Source organism: Otolemur garnettii, unplaced genomic scaffold (genome assembly GCF_000181295.1).
Source record: "Otolemur garnettii isolate 467f Iridium unplaced genomic scaffold, OtoGar3 scaffold00018, whole genome shotgun sequence".
Lineage (NCBI taxonomy): Eukaryota > Metazoa > Chordata > Mammalia > Primates > Galagidae > Otolemur > Otolemur garnettii.
This window is the reverse complement of record NW_003852413.1, coordinates 8,206,201-8,222,092: the sequence shown is the minus strand read 5'-3', so window position 1 is coordinate 8,222,092 and position 15,892 is coordinate 8,206,201. Positions and strand designations below refer to the sequence as shown.

General features: G+C 53.7%; 1 protein-coding gene across 1 annotated transcript in view; it reads right to left on the bottom strand.

Moving 5' to 3' along the window:
- SDK2 (sidekick cell adhesion molecule 2) overlaps nucleotides 1-15,892 on the bottom strand; it is a 248,615-nt gene that overhangs the window by 75,440 nt on the left and 157,283 nt on the right. The window contains exons 5-8 of the mRNA XM_012802853.1: nucleotides 10,424-10,557; nucleotides 2,742-2,853; nucleotides 1,156-1,346; nucleotides 934-1,017 (exon numbers count right to left, since the gene is read on the bottom strand). Of these exons, the coding sequence (XP_012658307.1) occupies nucleotides 934-1,017; nucleotides 1,156-1,346; nucleotides 2,742-2,853; nucleotides 10,424-10,557 (521 nt within the window). The remainder of the gene's footprint in view (nucleotides 1-933; nucleotides 1,018-1,155; nucleotides 1,347-2,741; nucleotides 2,854-10,423; nucleotides 10,558-15,892) is intronic.

The window sequence follows — 15,892 nt, the reverse complement described above, 5'->3', positions numbered from 1 at the left end:
ATCTCTGAGATGGAGACGTGTCTTCTAATCGACAGCATGTCATAATTTAATTGGCAGCCTTTTTTCTTTCTTAGTGGTACATAAAATAATGGGGCATCTTGCAACTCGTGGCATTTTAGATAAAGTGAAATAAGGCATCTTTATTTGTTTATTGTCTTGCCCGTCTCCCTCCCAAGAATCTACGTCTGCTACTAGCAGGGATTTGCCTGTTTGGTTTATTCGCTATCTCCCCACCCCTGAGAGCAATATCGGCACATGGTAAGCCCTCAAAAAATATTTGTTGCATGAATGAATGATCTTTGCCTTCCCCTTGCAGAGTCTCAGAAGGGGAGTCATTATTCACCCCTCCGGCGCGAGCCTCCCTCCCGCAGAGCTACACTTGGCCCCTTTGCTCAATGCCTCCCGTTGTGCCCGCTCCTCTCTCTCCATCATCCTGGATTTCATCCTGGCTGCGGGCTGTCTTTGGGCTCTGCTGAATCAGACGGAGAGAGGATAGGGAGGGGAAAGTAGAAATTCTTCTGCAGGTCTGACAAGGGGGGTTAAGTAGGAAAAGCGGTAGGAGGAGACGGAGCAAAATGGCCCAGAAAACAGGCCGAGCTTAAGAGGCACATCTCAGGCGAGACACACCCAGGGCCTGCTGGTTCTGACATTACAGTAATTTGGCATTGTCTACAACTCTCAAATTATGGGCAATTTGGGCCTGCCACCTGTCCTGAAATTACGGTGATTTGGGTTCATTTGTTACTCTCACGTTATGGTAACATAAGGGCTGATTTCCAGCTGGAGATGATGGTGATTTGGCCCGGGTGGTTCCTGGGTACCTCTCCCAGGCAGACTACTCTGTGCTGGGGATGCGGCTTTGAGAAGGGGGTGGGGCTTAGAAATGTCCCTGACAGGGACCTCTGTGTCCCTCCAGCCGTACCACCACGTTACCTTTGGCCCGACAGGGGATGTCCACCACCTTCTCCATTTCTGCCGTGATGTGTCTCTCCGGCTCCTTGACAAACTGAGGCGGCTCTGCAGGAGGAAGGACCGGGGAGCGGGTCACAGCCTGCTCCTTTTGATCCAGCCACTGCGGGGGCCACTGTTAAGGAGGCTGCTGGCTGAGCTGCCCCCGGCCCACAGGAGAGCCCCAGGTGCCCTGCTGTGCCTCACCCCACACAGAAAGGTAGGCTCCCCGGACCACAGAGGGGACGCTGCTACTGCGCAGGATGGCCTCGCACTCATAGTACCCGGCGTCGCTGCCCGTGGGGTTGGGGATCGTGAGCCGGCGGTTGTAGTCGCTGATGCCGCTGGACAGTGGCGCCCCGTCTTTCTTCCACATGATGTGCAGCTTGATCAGGGGCCTGCAGGGTGGGAGGGGGAGTGTCCAGCCACAGGGATTTCCGGAGGACCTGCCTGGGGTCGCATGCCTCCTGGCTACTCTCTACGTGCAAGATCTAGGGGCCTCAGTGTCCCCATCTGGCAAATGGACCCAGCTGTGCCTGCTCACGGGGTTGCTGTGATGATGAATACATTAAGGCAAGTCTGTATGTGGGACAGGGCCTGGCTGCAGGGCGGTAACTGGGCTCAGCAGCCCCGGCAAGCAGCCGCCCCCAGCCGCGTCCCACCCAGACATGCAGCAGCAACGTGGAAGTGCAAGGGTGAGGGGCGGCAGAGAGAGATGTGAGAGGCCCAGAGGGTGCAGAGGGCAGCCAGCGCAGACAGAGAAATCTGCCCCCACCCACCGTGAATCACAAGGGAGGTGTGTGATTCCCTCTATTCCTGACCCCTGAGCCCCCAAGCTCCTGGGGTTTGGCCTTTCCAGGCACTTCTGCACAGAACTGGGTGTACCCCAGAGGACAGGTCCAAAGTGGGCCTATGCTAGTTCCACGGGGTGTGTGGCAGAGTCCCATGGAAGAAGGGCCCACAGCTCTGTAAATCTGGGAAACACTGCCTTGGGTGAGGTTGGGCAGGTTCTCCCTGGGGGTCTTCTCGGGGCTTTTAGGGCACCCAGGGGCATCCTGGCAGCATTGGCCACACTCGGGTTCCCTAGCGCTCACTCTCAGAGATGCTGCAAGAGGGACGTGCTTCTCGGAAATCTTCGGCTCCAGGGGACCTTGGGGACATCAGTCTGGCTCTCTGTACAACATATCAGTTTACCTTTGCTGAGCACTTACGAGGTGTCAGGGTGCCACTCCTCCCCTTACAGGGAGGTCAGCACTCAGATCACTCCCATTTTACAGCTGAGCTGACTGAGGCCCAGGGCAAGGAGGTGAGCATGGCCTCGGGGTATCAGTTACATTTCAACTCTGCTATGGGCAGGCTGCCTGCCCTTCTGGGGCTTTGGGTGGTGACACCTGTGCCATGTGGTTGTTGTTGGGGAAAGGAGGTCATACGGGAAGGCACTTAGCCGCTTGCCTTCCAGGGCTGCTCAAGGATTATTTCCTCTGTAGGAAGGTGAGGGCTGCAGGTGGCTGGGAAGGGGCTTCAGTGGCCCCGATCCCAGGTCTGCCTGCCTGTCAACCAGCACTCTTAAACCACCATGTGAAGTGTCTCTCTTGCACACTGGTGTGCATACAAGGTCCTACTTTGAGAGGCAGTCTGCTGTACTCTGGGCTTCTCCCATGCCCCGGATGTCCTGGACAGGCTGGATGTCTGGACGCAGCCTTGCAGGACTGTGGTTACTCTCCCTGAGTTCAGGAACAGCATTAAAGTCAGGGGAGATGGAAACTGGGGCTGGGGGGGTGTGTGTGACCCACCTGGCATTGGCCACACACTCCATGGTGACCTCCGAGGTCCCGGCCACCACGCTGGTGTTCTTGGGAGGGATGATGATGGTGGGTGCAATGGGGTCTGCAGGCCCCCCAACATCTAAGGGAGAGGTCAGATTTTAGCTGGGTGCAAAGGTCAGTAACCCCATTCCTATCCAGCCCCATTAGAGGCTGAAGCCATGGAAGACTTTGACTCATGGAGTGGAGCAGGAGGTCACAGGGGCAGCCCCAGAGCTGAACTTCCAGATACTGACCCTGGGGACTATCTGGCCCCTCTTCTTCTTCTGATGAGTCACTACCCAATGTCCCTGGACAGCCTGACACACCTCCCTCCCTCACCACACCATCCAGCTCTATTCTCCTTAGAATCCTCCCCTTACCTTGTTGGTTTAGATCTTTAGCACCCACCTCCTCTACCAGAATCCATACTCTCTGTACCAAGCTGAACGATGTCCTTCCCACCCCCAAAGTCATGTCTACCTGGCGGCTAAAAATGTTTCCTTTATTTTGAAACAAGGTTACTGTGGATGTAGTGAGTTAAGGTGAAGACACATGAGTCACGGTGGGGTCTTGCTCCCCTATGACTGGTGTCCTCATAAGAAGAGGGAAATTTAGACACAGACACACAAGCAAGGTGCCCATGTGAAGATGGGGATCGGAGTGATGTATCTACAGGCAAGAAATGCCACGGAGAGCCAGCAACACCAGAAGCCAGGAAGAGGAAAGACATATCCTCCCACAGAAGCTTCAGTGAGCATTGCTCTGCCTACACCTGGATTTCAGACTTCTGCCCTCCAGGACCAGGAGAGAATTAATTGTTGTTTAATAAGCTGCCCGGCTGCTGGTACTTTGTTATGGTGGCCATAGGATTTTAATACAATGCCTGAGGCAGAAGCACATGGGTCTTTGCTCTGAACTGAACTGTGTCTCCCTCCAAGTCATATGTGGGAGCCCTGACCCCCCATGTGATGGCGTTCGGTGGAGACTTGGGAGGGAGTTAGGTTTAGATGAAGTCATGAGGGTGGGGCCCCCTTAATGGGATTAGTGTCCTTAGAAGAAGAGGAAGAGACCAGAGCTTACTCTCTCTTCCTCTGTGCAATGTGAGGACACAGTGAGAGCAATGGTGGGCCAGCCAGGTAGAGGACTACACCACACTGGCACTCTGACCTTGGACTTTCGGCCTCCAGAACTGTGAAATCATAACTGTCTATGGCGCATGCTCCTGGCCTATGGCACCATTACGGCAGCTGAGCTGACTCAGTCACAGAGAATGATGGCTGGCACACAGTAGGTGCTCACAGACGTTTGTTAGCTGAATAAATGAGTGCAACTAGAGTTATCATCATACAGATCTCAGGATCAATGATCAGAATTAGCAAGAACTTCCCGTGAGTGGATTTTGTTGGGGGGAAAAAGAAAACCCCCCAAATTCTTTTAATAGCATTTCCTTTTATATTTTTTTGAGTTCTTTAGGAAGCGGCCAGGTTTTTATCTTCAAGGGTCAGCGTAGGCTCAGTATTGGCAGAAACTCCAATTCTCTGTGCACCTGCTCCACGGCTCCTGAAAATACGACCTCTGAGGGCCTTTACTCTCAGGACAAATCTATCCAGTTGGCACCCTTCCAGAAAGCTCTGGAAGTAGCAGGCCAGGATGACATGCGGGGCCCGGGGTGAGAGTTGACAGGACATCCTTTATGGGGCTGGGGGGAGGGGAGGGATGCAGTGGCCCCCCTCTCTTTCTGGGCCACCCCAGTCAGCCCTCAGGAAGGTTTTCCTACCTTGACTCCAGGACTTGACAGAAAAGGCCCAGGAAAAATGGGAAGAAAATGTAAAAAAACAAAGTAAAATGAAGGAGGAAAGAAAGGAAGCTTATAAAGCAAAATAATTGCAACAATATAAAAGCCTCATGTAGGTGCCATAAAGAGCGATCGGATTGAAAGCTGCTGATATAGCTGAATCCATAAAAGTGTGCCTAAGTTGTTTATTACATGTGGGGGTGCGCAGGTACCGCGGCCCAGATTAATGGGGCACGAGGAGGAGACAGACAGTTAGAGCCTGAGCCGGAGGGCCGCCTGGCAGTCCAGGTAAACAGAGTGCCCGCAGGAAGCCGAGCTTGTCTAGAAATATGAGTGCTGCCCCGAGCTGGCCGGCTCGTTGGCTCCAGGAAGAATGGAGGGCAGACTGACATCCAGCAAGGGACCAAGCACATGTCCAGGCCCAGGCGGCAGCCTGCAGGGCCTGAGGTGGGGGTATACAGGGGCAGGAGGCCGTGTCACAGAGAATGGGGGCCTGCAGTGTCAGGAAGGCCTGACCTCTGCCCCAGGTATCTTGGTCACTTCACCCCCCTGAGCCTCAGTCTTCTCAGGGGCAAGATGGAAATACAAATCGCCACCTCTGAGGGCTGTGTGGGTTCAGCCCTGGCTCAGCAATCTTTCCTGGGTGAATGGTTGGCTCATGCCAGGCTGTGTACCAGGCATCGGAGATTCCCTGCTGAGTGAGACAGAGGGGTCTGTCCTCACAGAGGGCGCCTTCCGGGAGGAAGTCAGGTTGACGCTCATGGGCTTAAGGAAGTAATGATGCATGTGATGGGTGCTGGGAAGGAGGGTCCAGGTGGGGGCGGCGTAGTGGGCCTGGAATGAGCGCAGAGGGTGTGGCTCACAGTCGGTGCTCAATAAATGACAGTCTCTCCTCCTGGGGGGTTGCTGCCTATGCGGGATGAGCTCTACTCACCACCCCAGGACCAGGTCATGAACCCAGAGAGTGGGGTGACAGGCCTTGGGGGCCACTGGACTGAGGTTAAGCCTTACAGGGACCAGGCAAAGCTTTGGCACTTCCCAGGACTGGGGTGGGTAGGTAGCTTCCAGGGACTCGCAGAAGTGACAACAGGTAGGGCATTTGAGAGCCGGAGCCCTGTGTGAGCCAGGGTGTGGGCACAGTGCCAGCATTGACAAGGGTAGAGGTGATGGGTCGTGGCCACATTCTGCCCCTTCCAGGAGAAAGTGCTGTTTGGTGACAGCCCTTTTCCTGCCTGAGGGCAGATGTATTCTCAGAATCTTTCTTAACACAGTGCAACCCACAGACCAGAGCTGGCATGTGAGAGAAAACCCACTGTGCAGGGGAAGAGGTCAGGCCAGGCCGACTGCTGAGGTTGTAGGGTCCAGCTCTGGGCTGGAAGTCAGCCTCAGATGGGTGCGGTGGTGGGCACAGAGATTAAACCAGAAGACAAAATCAATGGGGCTTGGGGTGGTCTAGGTCTGGAGGAAGACAGAGGCCTATGTATGTTTAGAGATAGTTTAGGAGGACAATGGAGGCCTGGGGGAGAACTAGTTGTCAAAGGAGGGAGACGAGTTTGGATTCTGTCTCGCTGAGGGTGGGATGGTGGCAGGATGTCTGAAGGAGACATTGAGGGGATCTGAAGAGGCAGGAGCCCACTGTTGATGGGGACCTTTGGCCATTTGTGTAGGCACACCAGGTGAGAGCAGGAGCCTGGCTAGATCCGAGGAGCTTGGGAAATGGGGGAGAACGGGAGGAACTGAGGGCTGAGAACTAGATTGGGGGGGCTCGATCACCTGGGGGAGGAGGAAGAAGTGACACTGGCAGGGAGAACCTCCAGGGACAGAGTGTGGTGGTAGGATCTGGAAGGTCAAGAAACAGGGGGTACTAGGAGGGGGATTCTAGCAGAGTTGACTGTCTAGGGGGTAGGGCAGCCAGTGGAAGGCTGGATCTGGATCTGGGGATGAAGATGGAGAAGGCTGACCAGTTGGGGAGGGAGACACAGGGTTCCCTTCCAAGGGCAGCCAGTTGAAAGGGAGATCGGTGCTCCCTCTGAGACTGACCCCATGGGGACTGAGCCTGTGAGCTGACCTGGGTAGGGGTGAACGGTCATCCTTTGCAGTCGGGAAACCAGTTATTAGTAAATGCCACTGGGAAGTGGATGATGTGACCTGTCTGGCCCAGTTTCCTCAACTTTCCTACCTGTGAACCATAGGCGATAATAACTCGACCACTTGCCTCTGAAGATTGCTGTAAGGGTGAGCTAGGTGAGCTCAGCAGAGACTGAGACAGTGGCTGGTATGCAGCGATGCCAACAGAATGGGCTGTTGGTATAAGCTGGAGGCAGAAGGGGATAGCTCAGGGTGGACGGAGGGAGGCAGAGATGACCAGGGGTGGCATGGACCCATCCTCTGCAGGAGGGTCCTGCTGCGGAGCACTGTGCTAAGCTGTCTCCCTCTCTTGGGGACCAGTCGGGTGGGGGGGCACCAAATACAGGACACAGCCTCATTAAACCCATTCTCTGGACAGAGGCTCAAGCAGGGACAGTGCTGAAAGCTGGAAAGGACAGGATGGCCTAGAAGACATCAGTCTGTAGCTGGCAGGGGATTGGGGGGACCCTCTTCATACCCAGCTCATGTGTACAGGTGTCCCCCAGGGCCCCCAGTGTAGGACCTGCCTGGTCCTGTCTGAGCCAGTGGCTGAGATCTGGGGCCTGGGAGGGCACTGTTCCCTGCCTTGGCTGGGACTGAAGCCAGCACAGGGTGGTCCGGAGCAGATTTACTATGAATGAAGGTTGCTCCACATGGGGCCCCAAAGGTCAACCTATACACATAACAGGCAAGGTTGAGCAAAGGAGAGAGGTATCTTCTAGGGGAGCTCCTGCCACAGATAGGGGACCCAGGGTGCAAGGAGGCAGAGGGGGCTCCTCCATGGGACCAAGTTGGATCCCACTGCCCCTGTACGCCTTGCATAAAAACCACAACAAGGGACATCTGCTGTGAGAATGCTTCCCAGACATCTCATTTACTCCTCCCAACTTGCCATAGGCATCACTTTACAAGATGAGGAAACTGAGGTTTAGGGACCACGTGACTTAGGTCTGGAGAGTGGTGCGGCATGAGTGTTAGCCATAACCTCTCCTTAAAAGAACAGGCCACGGGCCACACGTGCGGCGCCTGTGAAATGCAGCTGCTGCCCCTTTGATTTAATGTTATTTAATCTTAACTAATTTACATTTAATTAAGAACAGATTCCCCAATCCAGTTATTAGGACACTTTTAAGTATATGTGGAACAACTTGCGAATATGACTTTACCTTTTCAGTTATAAATCTTATGAAATCTAAATACAGATCACGTATTTCAGATGAAAATTTGACATCAGACTGAGATGTGCTCTAAGTGTGAAATACACAAGGATCTTAAAGACTTAGTATGCAAAAACAACCCCAGGTAAGATATTTTATTCAGGGCGGCACCTGTGGCTCAATGAGTAGGGCGCCGGCCCCATATACCAAGGGTGGCGGGTTGAACCCGGCCCTGGGCCAAACTGCAACAACAACAACAACAACAAAATAGCCGGGCATTGTGGTGGGCACCTGTACTCCCAGCTACTCAGGAGGCTGAGGCAAGAGAATTGCCTAAGCTCAAGAGCTGGAGGTTGCTGTGAGCTGTGATGCCATGGCACTCTACCCAGGGCAACATAGTGAGACTCTGCCTCTAAAAAAAAAAAAATATATATATATATATTTTATTTATATTTTTTATACTGATTGCATATTAAAATGATAATATTTTAGTTATGTTGGGTTAAATAAAATATATTAATAAAATGAATATTATTTGTTTCTTACTTTGTAAAAAATAAGGCTATTGAAAAAGGTAAAATTCCTTATGTGGCTCACATTGTATTTCTGTGGGACAGTGTGATCCCCTGGTGTGGGGTGACTACCCAGGTAAAGACAGTTCTGGTGAGGTCATCAGGGTTACCCTGAGTGAAGGATTACTCCTGGGGTCACTGGGTTGCTCTCCATTTCAGAGGGGCATGGACTCAAAGCCGAGGGGGCAGAAGAAGGGGTGTGTCGGGGAGAGTACAGAAAGGGGTGGGGGAGGAGGGGAGCTGGCACTGGCAGTGGGTGAAGTTGCCACTGCTCCTCAGAAACTGGCTGGCAGGCAGTGGGGCTGGGGGATTTGTGGCCCAGAAAGAGGAGCAGGGTTCTGAAGCGCATTCACTCTCAGGAAGAGAAATTTGATAAAAATCAGCTGATTCTGCTCTCAATCACCTTATTAAAGTGGGAGCTGGGCAGTGGCAAGTTGGGAGAATCAGCCAAATGGGTGAGGCTTGGGTGGATGGAAGTGGGCAGAGGGACCCTGCCCTCCCTCCTGGGGCCAGCTGGAGGACTAGGAGGTGATTTAAGGTGAAGCAGGGAACTGAGATTCCCCCCTCTTCCAGTCTGCTGTGGGAGCAGCCAGGCTAACTCCTAGGAGGAGGGGCTCAGAGAGGAAGGCCCCTGACCTGGGGTCTCAGGGTAAACTGAGTCACCCAGGATGATGCTTGGTTTTGACTTGGACCATGACCCACTTCCATGCATCTAACCCTACCAAACCACTGGATCCCACAAGATTCCAGGAAATCTGGTCCCTGGAAAACAGCTGACCATCACCTATTAGGGAAAACTGTCTCCCTCCCCTGACTAAATTTTCTTTTCTAGAGAAACAGCAGCCTTAGGTCATGGGTCAGGGCCCAGGCTGCTGAGACTCGACTGAGACCCTGGCCCAAGTCAATGTCAGAGGTCACACCGTGGCCCTGATGGGTCAGTATCCAGAATGGAATCCGGGTCTAGGTTAGGGAGGGAGAAGCAGGAAGGAGTCCCACTGGGGTTTGAAAGGTGCCGGGATGGGGGTGGCAGGGACTGGGACTATTCTGGGCCCTGCAGGCACTGACAGACAGAAGCTGGGAGCAGAGGAGGGGCACAGCAAGGCTCCCCACAGGCTGCACCCTCATCTTGCCACTGACAGGCGCCTGCCAGTGCATCAGGGATGACAAATGAGACTTGCTTTGGGAGCAGGCATCGTACAGATGTGGAGGGACGTGAGCATCTGGCTCCCCCAGCTCAAGCGTCAGCTCAGCTGCTGCAGGAAGCCTTGGTCTGGCCTCCCAGGCTACCCACTCCACCTTCTCTGTCCTGGGGAAGGAGCGTGGAAGGAGAGGCTAGTCCAGCAGGGGAACAGGCCTGGGAGTGGAGCGGGGACATCCTAGCATCTCATCAGTGCAGAGAATCTGGTTTCAGTCTTGGCCTGACAAATGTCTGTGCCAAAGCACACTGAGGGAGTCACCCCTCATGTGCGTCCCACTGGGTGCCGAGTTCTCTTGGGGAGAGCTTTGCCTCCCTCTCCCAGGGAGTTGGGGGTGTCTGAGGATGGGGGGAACTTACAGGCAGAGACGCCTGGGCAGAGGGACTGTGTTCCCATTAGTGGGGACCTCCTGGCTCTGAGTAGAGACGGTGCCTTTTATGTGCCAGTTGCATGGAGGCAGTTAGTATATTTCTTCAAAAACAAGCTTTGATCTCCCAGTCACCCGAGTGCTCTCCTGGGGTGCTCACCTGAGCACTCACCCACACATATACTCTCTCGCTCTGTCCCACAGCCCTGGGCCTCTGGTGGCCCTGACAACAGTCATGCTAAGCACCTCCTCTCCCCATGCAGGACCTCAGACGTGTCACAGGAGCGGGTTCCAGGGCTCAGCCCTTCCTCATCCTCTCTGCTCTGGGAGGGCCCCTGCCTGCCCGTCCCCCATCCCCACCACTCCATCTTTCAGATGATCCCCTGGAGCCCCATTTCCCTAGATTTAACGCCCTGCTCCCTGTTAGGCTCCAGGCCCTGCCACAGGCTGACTTACTCTCCACGGCGAGAGTGATGGGCTGGCTGGTCTTGTTATCACCATTCTTGTCATTAACGGCCTGCACATAGTAGCGGCCGGCATCAGGAGCCACGGTGGACAGGATGACAAGGGTGTTCTCCAGCGTGATGGCTCTGGGAAGAGGAAGAGGAAGAAGATTCCTCTGATGGGGGCCTGAGGGGAACAGGGACCTGGGGCAGGTGGACTGCCCAAACCTCACCTGCCCTAGAGCCCTCCTCCTGTCCACCTCCCAGCCACCTGCTACACATAAAGGGATTTGTTCTGTGAGCTTTGAATTCAGTCGAGAGGCCACATCACAACTGCAGGTTCCCCACTGCTGGCCAGCACTGTCACCATGTTCAGTGTGCAGAGTCCCCAACCTGAAGCTGACACCACAATCAGGCCCAGGTATGTAGCACGTTCACGGCCAGAGGTTGAGATTGTCCACAGGAAGCTTCCCCAGCCCTACACCAAGGCTGTGCTAGGAGCCTTTTAAGCACCCCTCAAAATCTGTCCTCTGTGTCCTGCCCTCGATGGCTGTGTGTGGTTATCTCTGTCTGGATAACCAGAAACGTTGCAGAATGAATGAGTGAATGACGGTGAATGAATGAATGAATGGTAATGGATACTATGTATAGAAATGAGCAGGGCCATTCCAGAATCAGTGCCTTAACCCTAATCCTACTGACTAACAGCCCACTGACTGTCCCCCCAGCCCCTAGACCAAGGACCAAGGACCACCCCACAGGTGGCAGATTGATTGTTTAGATTGATTCAAAGGCCCCAGCATAGACTTCCGGGATCCTATTGCCCTCTGGTCCCCTTTCCAGGTATCAGCTTCTACCTCCCTGCGGCTCATCACCAAGTGTGGGCCCAGCTGGCCTGGCAGGGAGAGAAAGGTGTGCTGGTGCACTGTGGGTGCAAGGATGGGCCTTTGCCCCAGCTGGGCCCCTTCCTGAGGTCCCATCACACAGCTCCTCCACAGGCCAGGTCCCTAGGCAGGGAAGACAGGCTTATCGGAGTAAGAAGCTGTGAGCCCCACCAAGGGTGTCCCCTCCTTTCACCCACTCTCCCAATGAAAACAAAACCATTAGTTTGTCAAGTCTATCTCTGGATTTTAATGTGATGTGCCCAAGACAGCTGTTAAACATCCTTAATGCTAGTTTAACAAGGACAAATCCAGTTGAATTCTTTTCAAATTTTCCCATTAGGTGAATGTTTCAGAGTTTTAAACAGGCTCTCAAATAAACATCCCGCTAATGCTTCTCCAGCCCAGCTCTCTCCCAGCCCGGCTCTGCTGGGCCCTCCTGTCTCCTGGTTTTGGTGCTTTGGACGCAGAGACTCACACTGTCAGTGGAGCCCTCTTGCCAAAATTGCGGGGCACCCTAATCATGTCCAATATATTTTTATTTTTTCTGGCGAGTTCTTTTAACCTCCAGCTAATGAGGTGATAGGAGGTAGGGCCAGAGGCAGGCTAAAATATTTTCAAAGCCGCAAAATGGGATAGGGATGGTGACCATTTCCCTGCCTGGGAGTAACCCCCAGGGACCCTCGTCCTTAGGTGGATATCATAAGTGACGGCAGCCCAGCTGTGGGTGGGGCAGGAGGGTGGGAACTCTGGAATGGTGCGCCCTGTCCTCCTCAGCAGGCTGCAGTGACCTCCCCTGTGGGAGGGTGGATGCAGGTAGAGGTTCGCTCAGTTCCTTCCCTCCCTGAGGGTGAGGGATCCTGATTTCAGTTGCTGTTTCTGTTCTTTCCCCATTTGGTTAGGCAGCTCTGCAGCCCACTGACTGTCCCCCCAGTCCCCAGATCAAGGACCAAGGGCCACCCCACAGGTGGCAGTGCACAGGGACCGTGCAGCTGCCATGGCTGCATGGGAACAGGTTGAAGGAAGCCTCTGATGGGCTCACTGTGCGGGGTGGGGCTTGGCCCACTTCCCAGGTCACCCATCTATCCTGGGCCCCTTTTGGCCTCCAGAAGCTCCGACCTCCAGTTTCCTCTCTCCTCAATCGGGAAGGCGCCCCATCCCTATTCTCTCTTCAGCGTGGTATTTTGTCTATATCATGATCAATTCTTCTAGGTTGGTGATTCTCAACCAGGGGTAACTTTGCTCTCCAGGGGGCATTTGACAATGTCTGGACAACTTTTGGTGGCCACAGCTGTGGGGGTGCACTACAACTAGTGGCAGAGGCCAGAGACGCTGCTAGGTGAAAACTCTACACCCTGCAAGGGAGGGAGGTTGGGCCCCAGACACAGAGATGGCTGTGGGTGAGACCCCCGTCTCAGGTGTGGTGGCCCACTGCCCAGCGCAGCCCAGACTCCCCATCTGTAGTGGGGGACTGCAGTCTCCAGGGAGTCAGGGACCTGCTGGGGTGGTGGGGCTGAGCTGGCAGGAGGTGGTGGTGGTCCCCTCCTAGGCCTGCCCACTAAGCTCCTCCTGCACCTTCCTCACCTTCTCTCTCTGTCCCCATCAGAGCGGAATGATTTTCAAGGCCTGTGTTGGTGCCGGCAAAGCTCCCATCAGCCGGGCCTCCTGAATGACTATGTGGAGGGGCAGGACTTTAAATGGACAGGAAATCCACTTCTGCTGTGCTCGGCCACTGAGATTTGGGGTCCATTGGCTATTGCAGCCGGCACAGCCTTAATCGGCACCCATAGGAAGGCACCCTGGATGGAGACCCGCAGGACCTGGGTTCTTGTCCCCAATGTAGAATGGAATAGGAGGAGAGAGGCCTGTGATCTGCCCTCCCTGTGCCCCCAGCAGGTGATTAAGGAAGGTTGCTGGGCATCCACCTCTGCAGGGTGACCATCCCTTGATAACAGTCATGGATCTCACTGCCAACGTGCACTCAGAGCTCCTAGCCTGCTGCACCCCAGATGCACTCCACACAGGAAGACGCTGGAGGTGGAATTCTTGGGGGGCTGGGCCGGCAGAGCTGGGCTTTATTTCTCAGCCACACCTGGGTTCATACTAGGCCTTGGCTATTCTTCAGTTTGACTTCTCTCTGTCCCCTGCCCCTTATCTGCTGCTCCTATTAAGCAAGCAGACCCTTCTCCTCTGCTTCATGGGCCCCCAAGTATAATTTAATTACAAATAAGATAAATCATCCTAGAATGTATACAGGGCCCCCAGCACACAACTCTGTGAGGAATCTTGTCTCCTTTTCAACAGTGGGCCCCAGGGCACAGGCCAGGTGCTGCTAATCCCGCTGCCCTGAGGTGAGAGCGGCCTCTGTAGGTAGCTGGGCCTCCTGAGCCCTGCGCTCCCCTCTGGCTGAGAGCGCTCATCAGATATGTATCTCTGACTTGGGCACCAGAGAATTTGCTTCCAGGGGCCCTTTCCGCTCAGTTATGAATATTAATCTTTTATAATTACTGAGATAAAACCACCATAGTGTTTTAGAGTAGGTCTGGCAGGAGTATTGTGGTGGTAGGAAGGGTGTTGGGGGGGGAGTGTGGCCTGGAAGGTGTACACGTGTGCCAGCCAGGGCTCTTCTGTCTTGGTGCCAGAGGGTGCTGGGAATGAAAAGAGGGTAAAGACAGAGACCAGGACTGAGAAGGGAGGCGAAAGGTATTAGGAAAGTGATGATGGGAGCGGGCTAGGGAAAGGGTTTCATCTACCATAGCAAACGTGGGAGATGAGTGCTAGCACACCCACTCCTGCAGCCATGGCAGACATTGCTAATCAACCATGATGCTCTTCCCATGAGTCTGGACAGGGCCTCAGACTCCTCAACACAGTCTTCCAGGCAGCCACTACTAATCGATTGACATGCAATAGGGCATATGAGATAACCTCAGCAAGGAAGCTAGAAGGGTGCTGGGACTCATCTACATAGCCCAGCACCTGTGTGGTAGAGCACCTCTGTCTACTACATAATCTCAATATCTGTGTTAAGGGTTAACCATTCTCCGCTGGTTGTGTTGAACCTTAGTTAGGCCTAATGGGGCATAGTATGACTCACACAGCCTGAGTTCACCTGTTAACTGAGGGTGTGACTTCAGTTCTTCACCCTGATCTGTATCCACATCCTCTGCCATGTGACTTTCCAGGTATCCTCTCTATAGCCACACAAATGCTGCATAACAGACTTAAGGGGTGAAGTCTATTTCCCTGTCTTTTGATTCTGAGTTCTGCCATGGCTTTGCTTTGGCCAATGGGATGTTAACAGAGCTTGGAAAATGTGTGTTTGTGCTTCCTCTCCTGCTTCTGGGCAACTGCCAAGAGGATGTGCTAGGTCTAGCTGGTGGGAAGATGGGACAAGGGGCACCCAGCCAATCACCCCAGTCATCTAGTATGAGGCCTGTCTAGACCAGGGAAAAGCCAGCCAGCCCAGACAAGTGAAAGAGCCCGGCCAAGACCAGAAGAAACACTCAGGCAGGCCCAGCTGAAACCACCAACTTGAAGACTCATAAAAATCAGTGCTTATGGCTATAAGCCATTGAGGTATTTTGTTATGCAGCATTTTTGTGGCTGCAGATAACTGATGCATACTAGGCTAGTGGGTCTCAGCCCTGGCTGCACATTAGAATAGCCTAGAGATCTTTCCTGATGCCCAGATTTTATCCCATTTCAATGAAATCAGAGGGTCTTAGGAAGGACTCAAAGATCAGTATGTTTCACAACTCTGGAATGATTTCAATAGGTAGCCAGGTTGAGAATCACCTTAGCAGGACTAACTTCTCCACAAGTATAATCACTTCATTGTGCCTGTGTACCTGTTCTCAGGTGTTTTTCCCATAAGACAAGACTTATGACCCTGACTCCGGCATGTGTAAGGTTAGCATCAGCTGTGTGAGATTTGGCAAAGTAGTTGAATGCTTGGGAGCTTCACTTTGTCAAATGAGGATAAACTCCCTCACACAGGGTTATTGTGGGGCCATTCATTCAACAACCTCTTTTTCAGCAGGTGCTCTGGGGATGGGAAGAGAATGAGACTGAGAGCATCCGTTCCTCCTGGTGCACAGCTGTCCTAGAGGAGAGGGGATGTGTGCAGTGTGCCCAGCGCAGTCTGCAGAACACAGCAGCCACTCACACGGCAGCGGCTACTATTACCATGATATGTGATACGTGTATTATGATGTTGCTACGATGCTTTTTTCACTAGAAAAGAACTGGGCATCTATCCCTCCACTCTTTACAGAGACCAGGACAGGCTCTATCCAGTCTACATGGCAGCTGAGTAGATCAGGAAAAGAGTGGTCTTCTGAGATAAGGGGAGTAGGAAGAGGAAAGCCTGGGCTGGCTCCAGGCCCTGAGGGGCCTCAGGAGGACAGGGAGGGTGGTTGCACCCTGGGAGGAAATACATTGCTCTTGTCTTCTGAGGAGGTGTGGGGTGTTGGCTGCCACAGGTGACCCCAGCGGGCACACAGAGGAGTCCTTGTGAACACTGAAAGGACAGTGTGTTTCCCTCCCTGAAGGCTTCCCCTGGCCACACCTCCTCCCTGCAGCCAAGACACACATGGCCT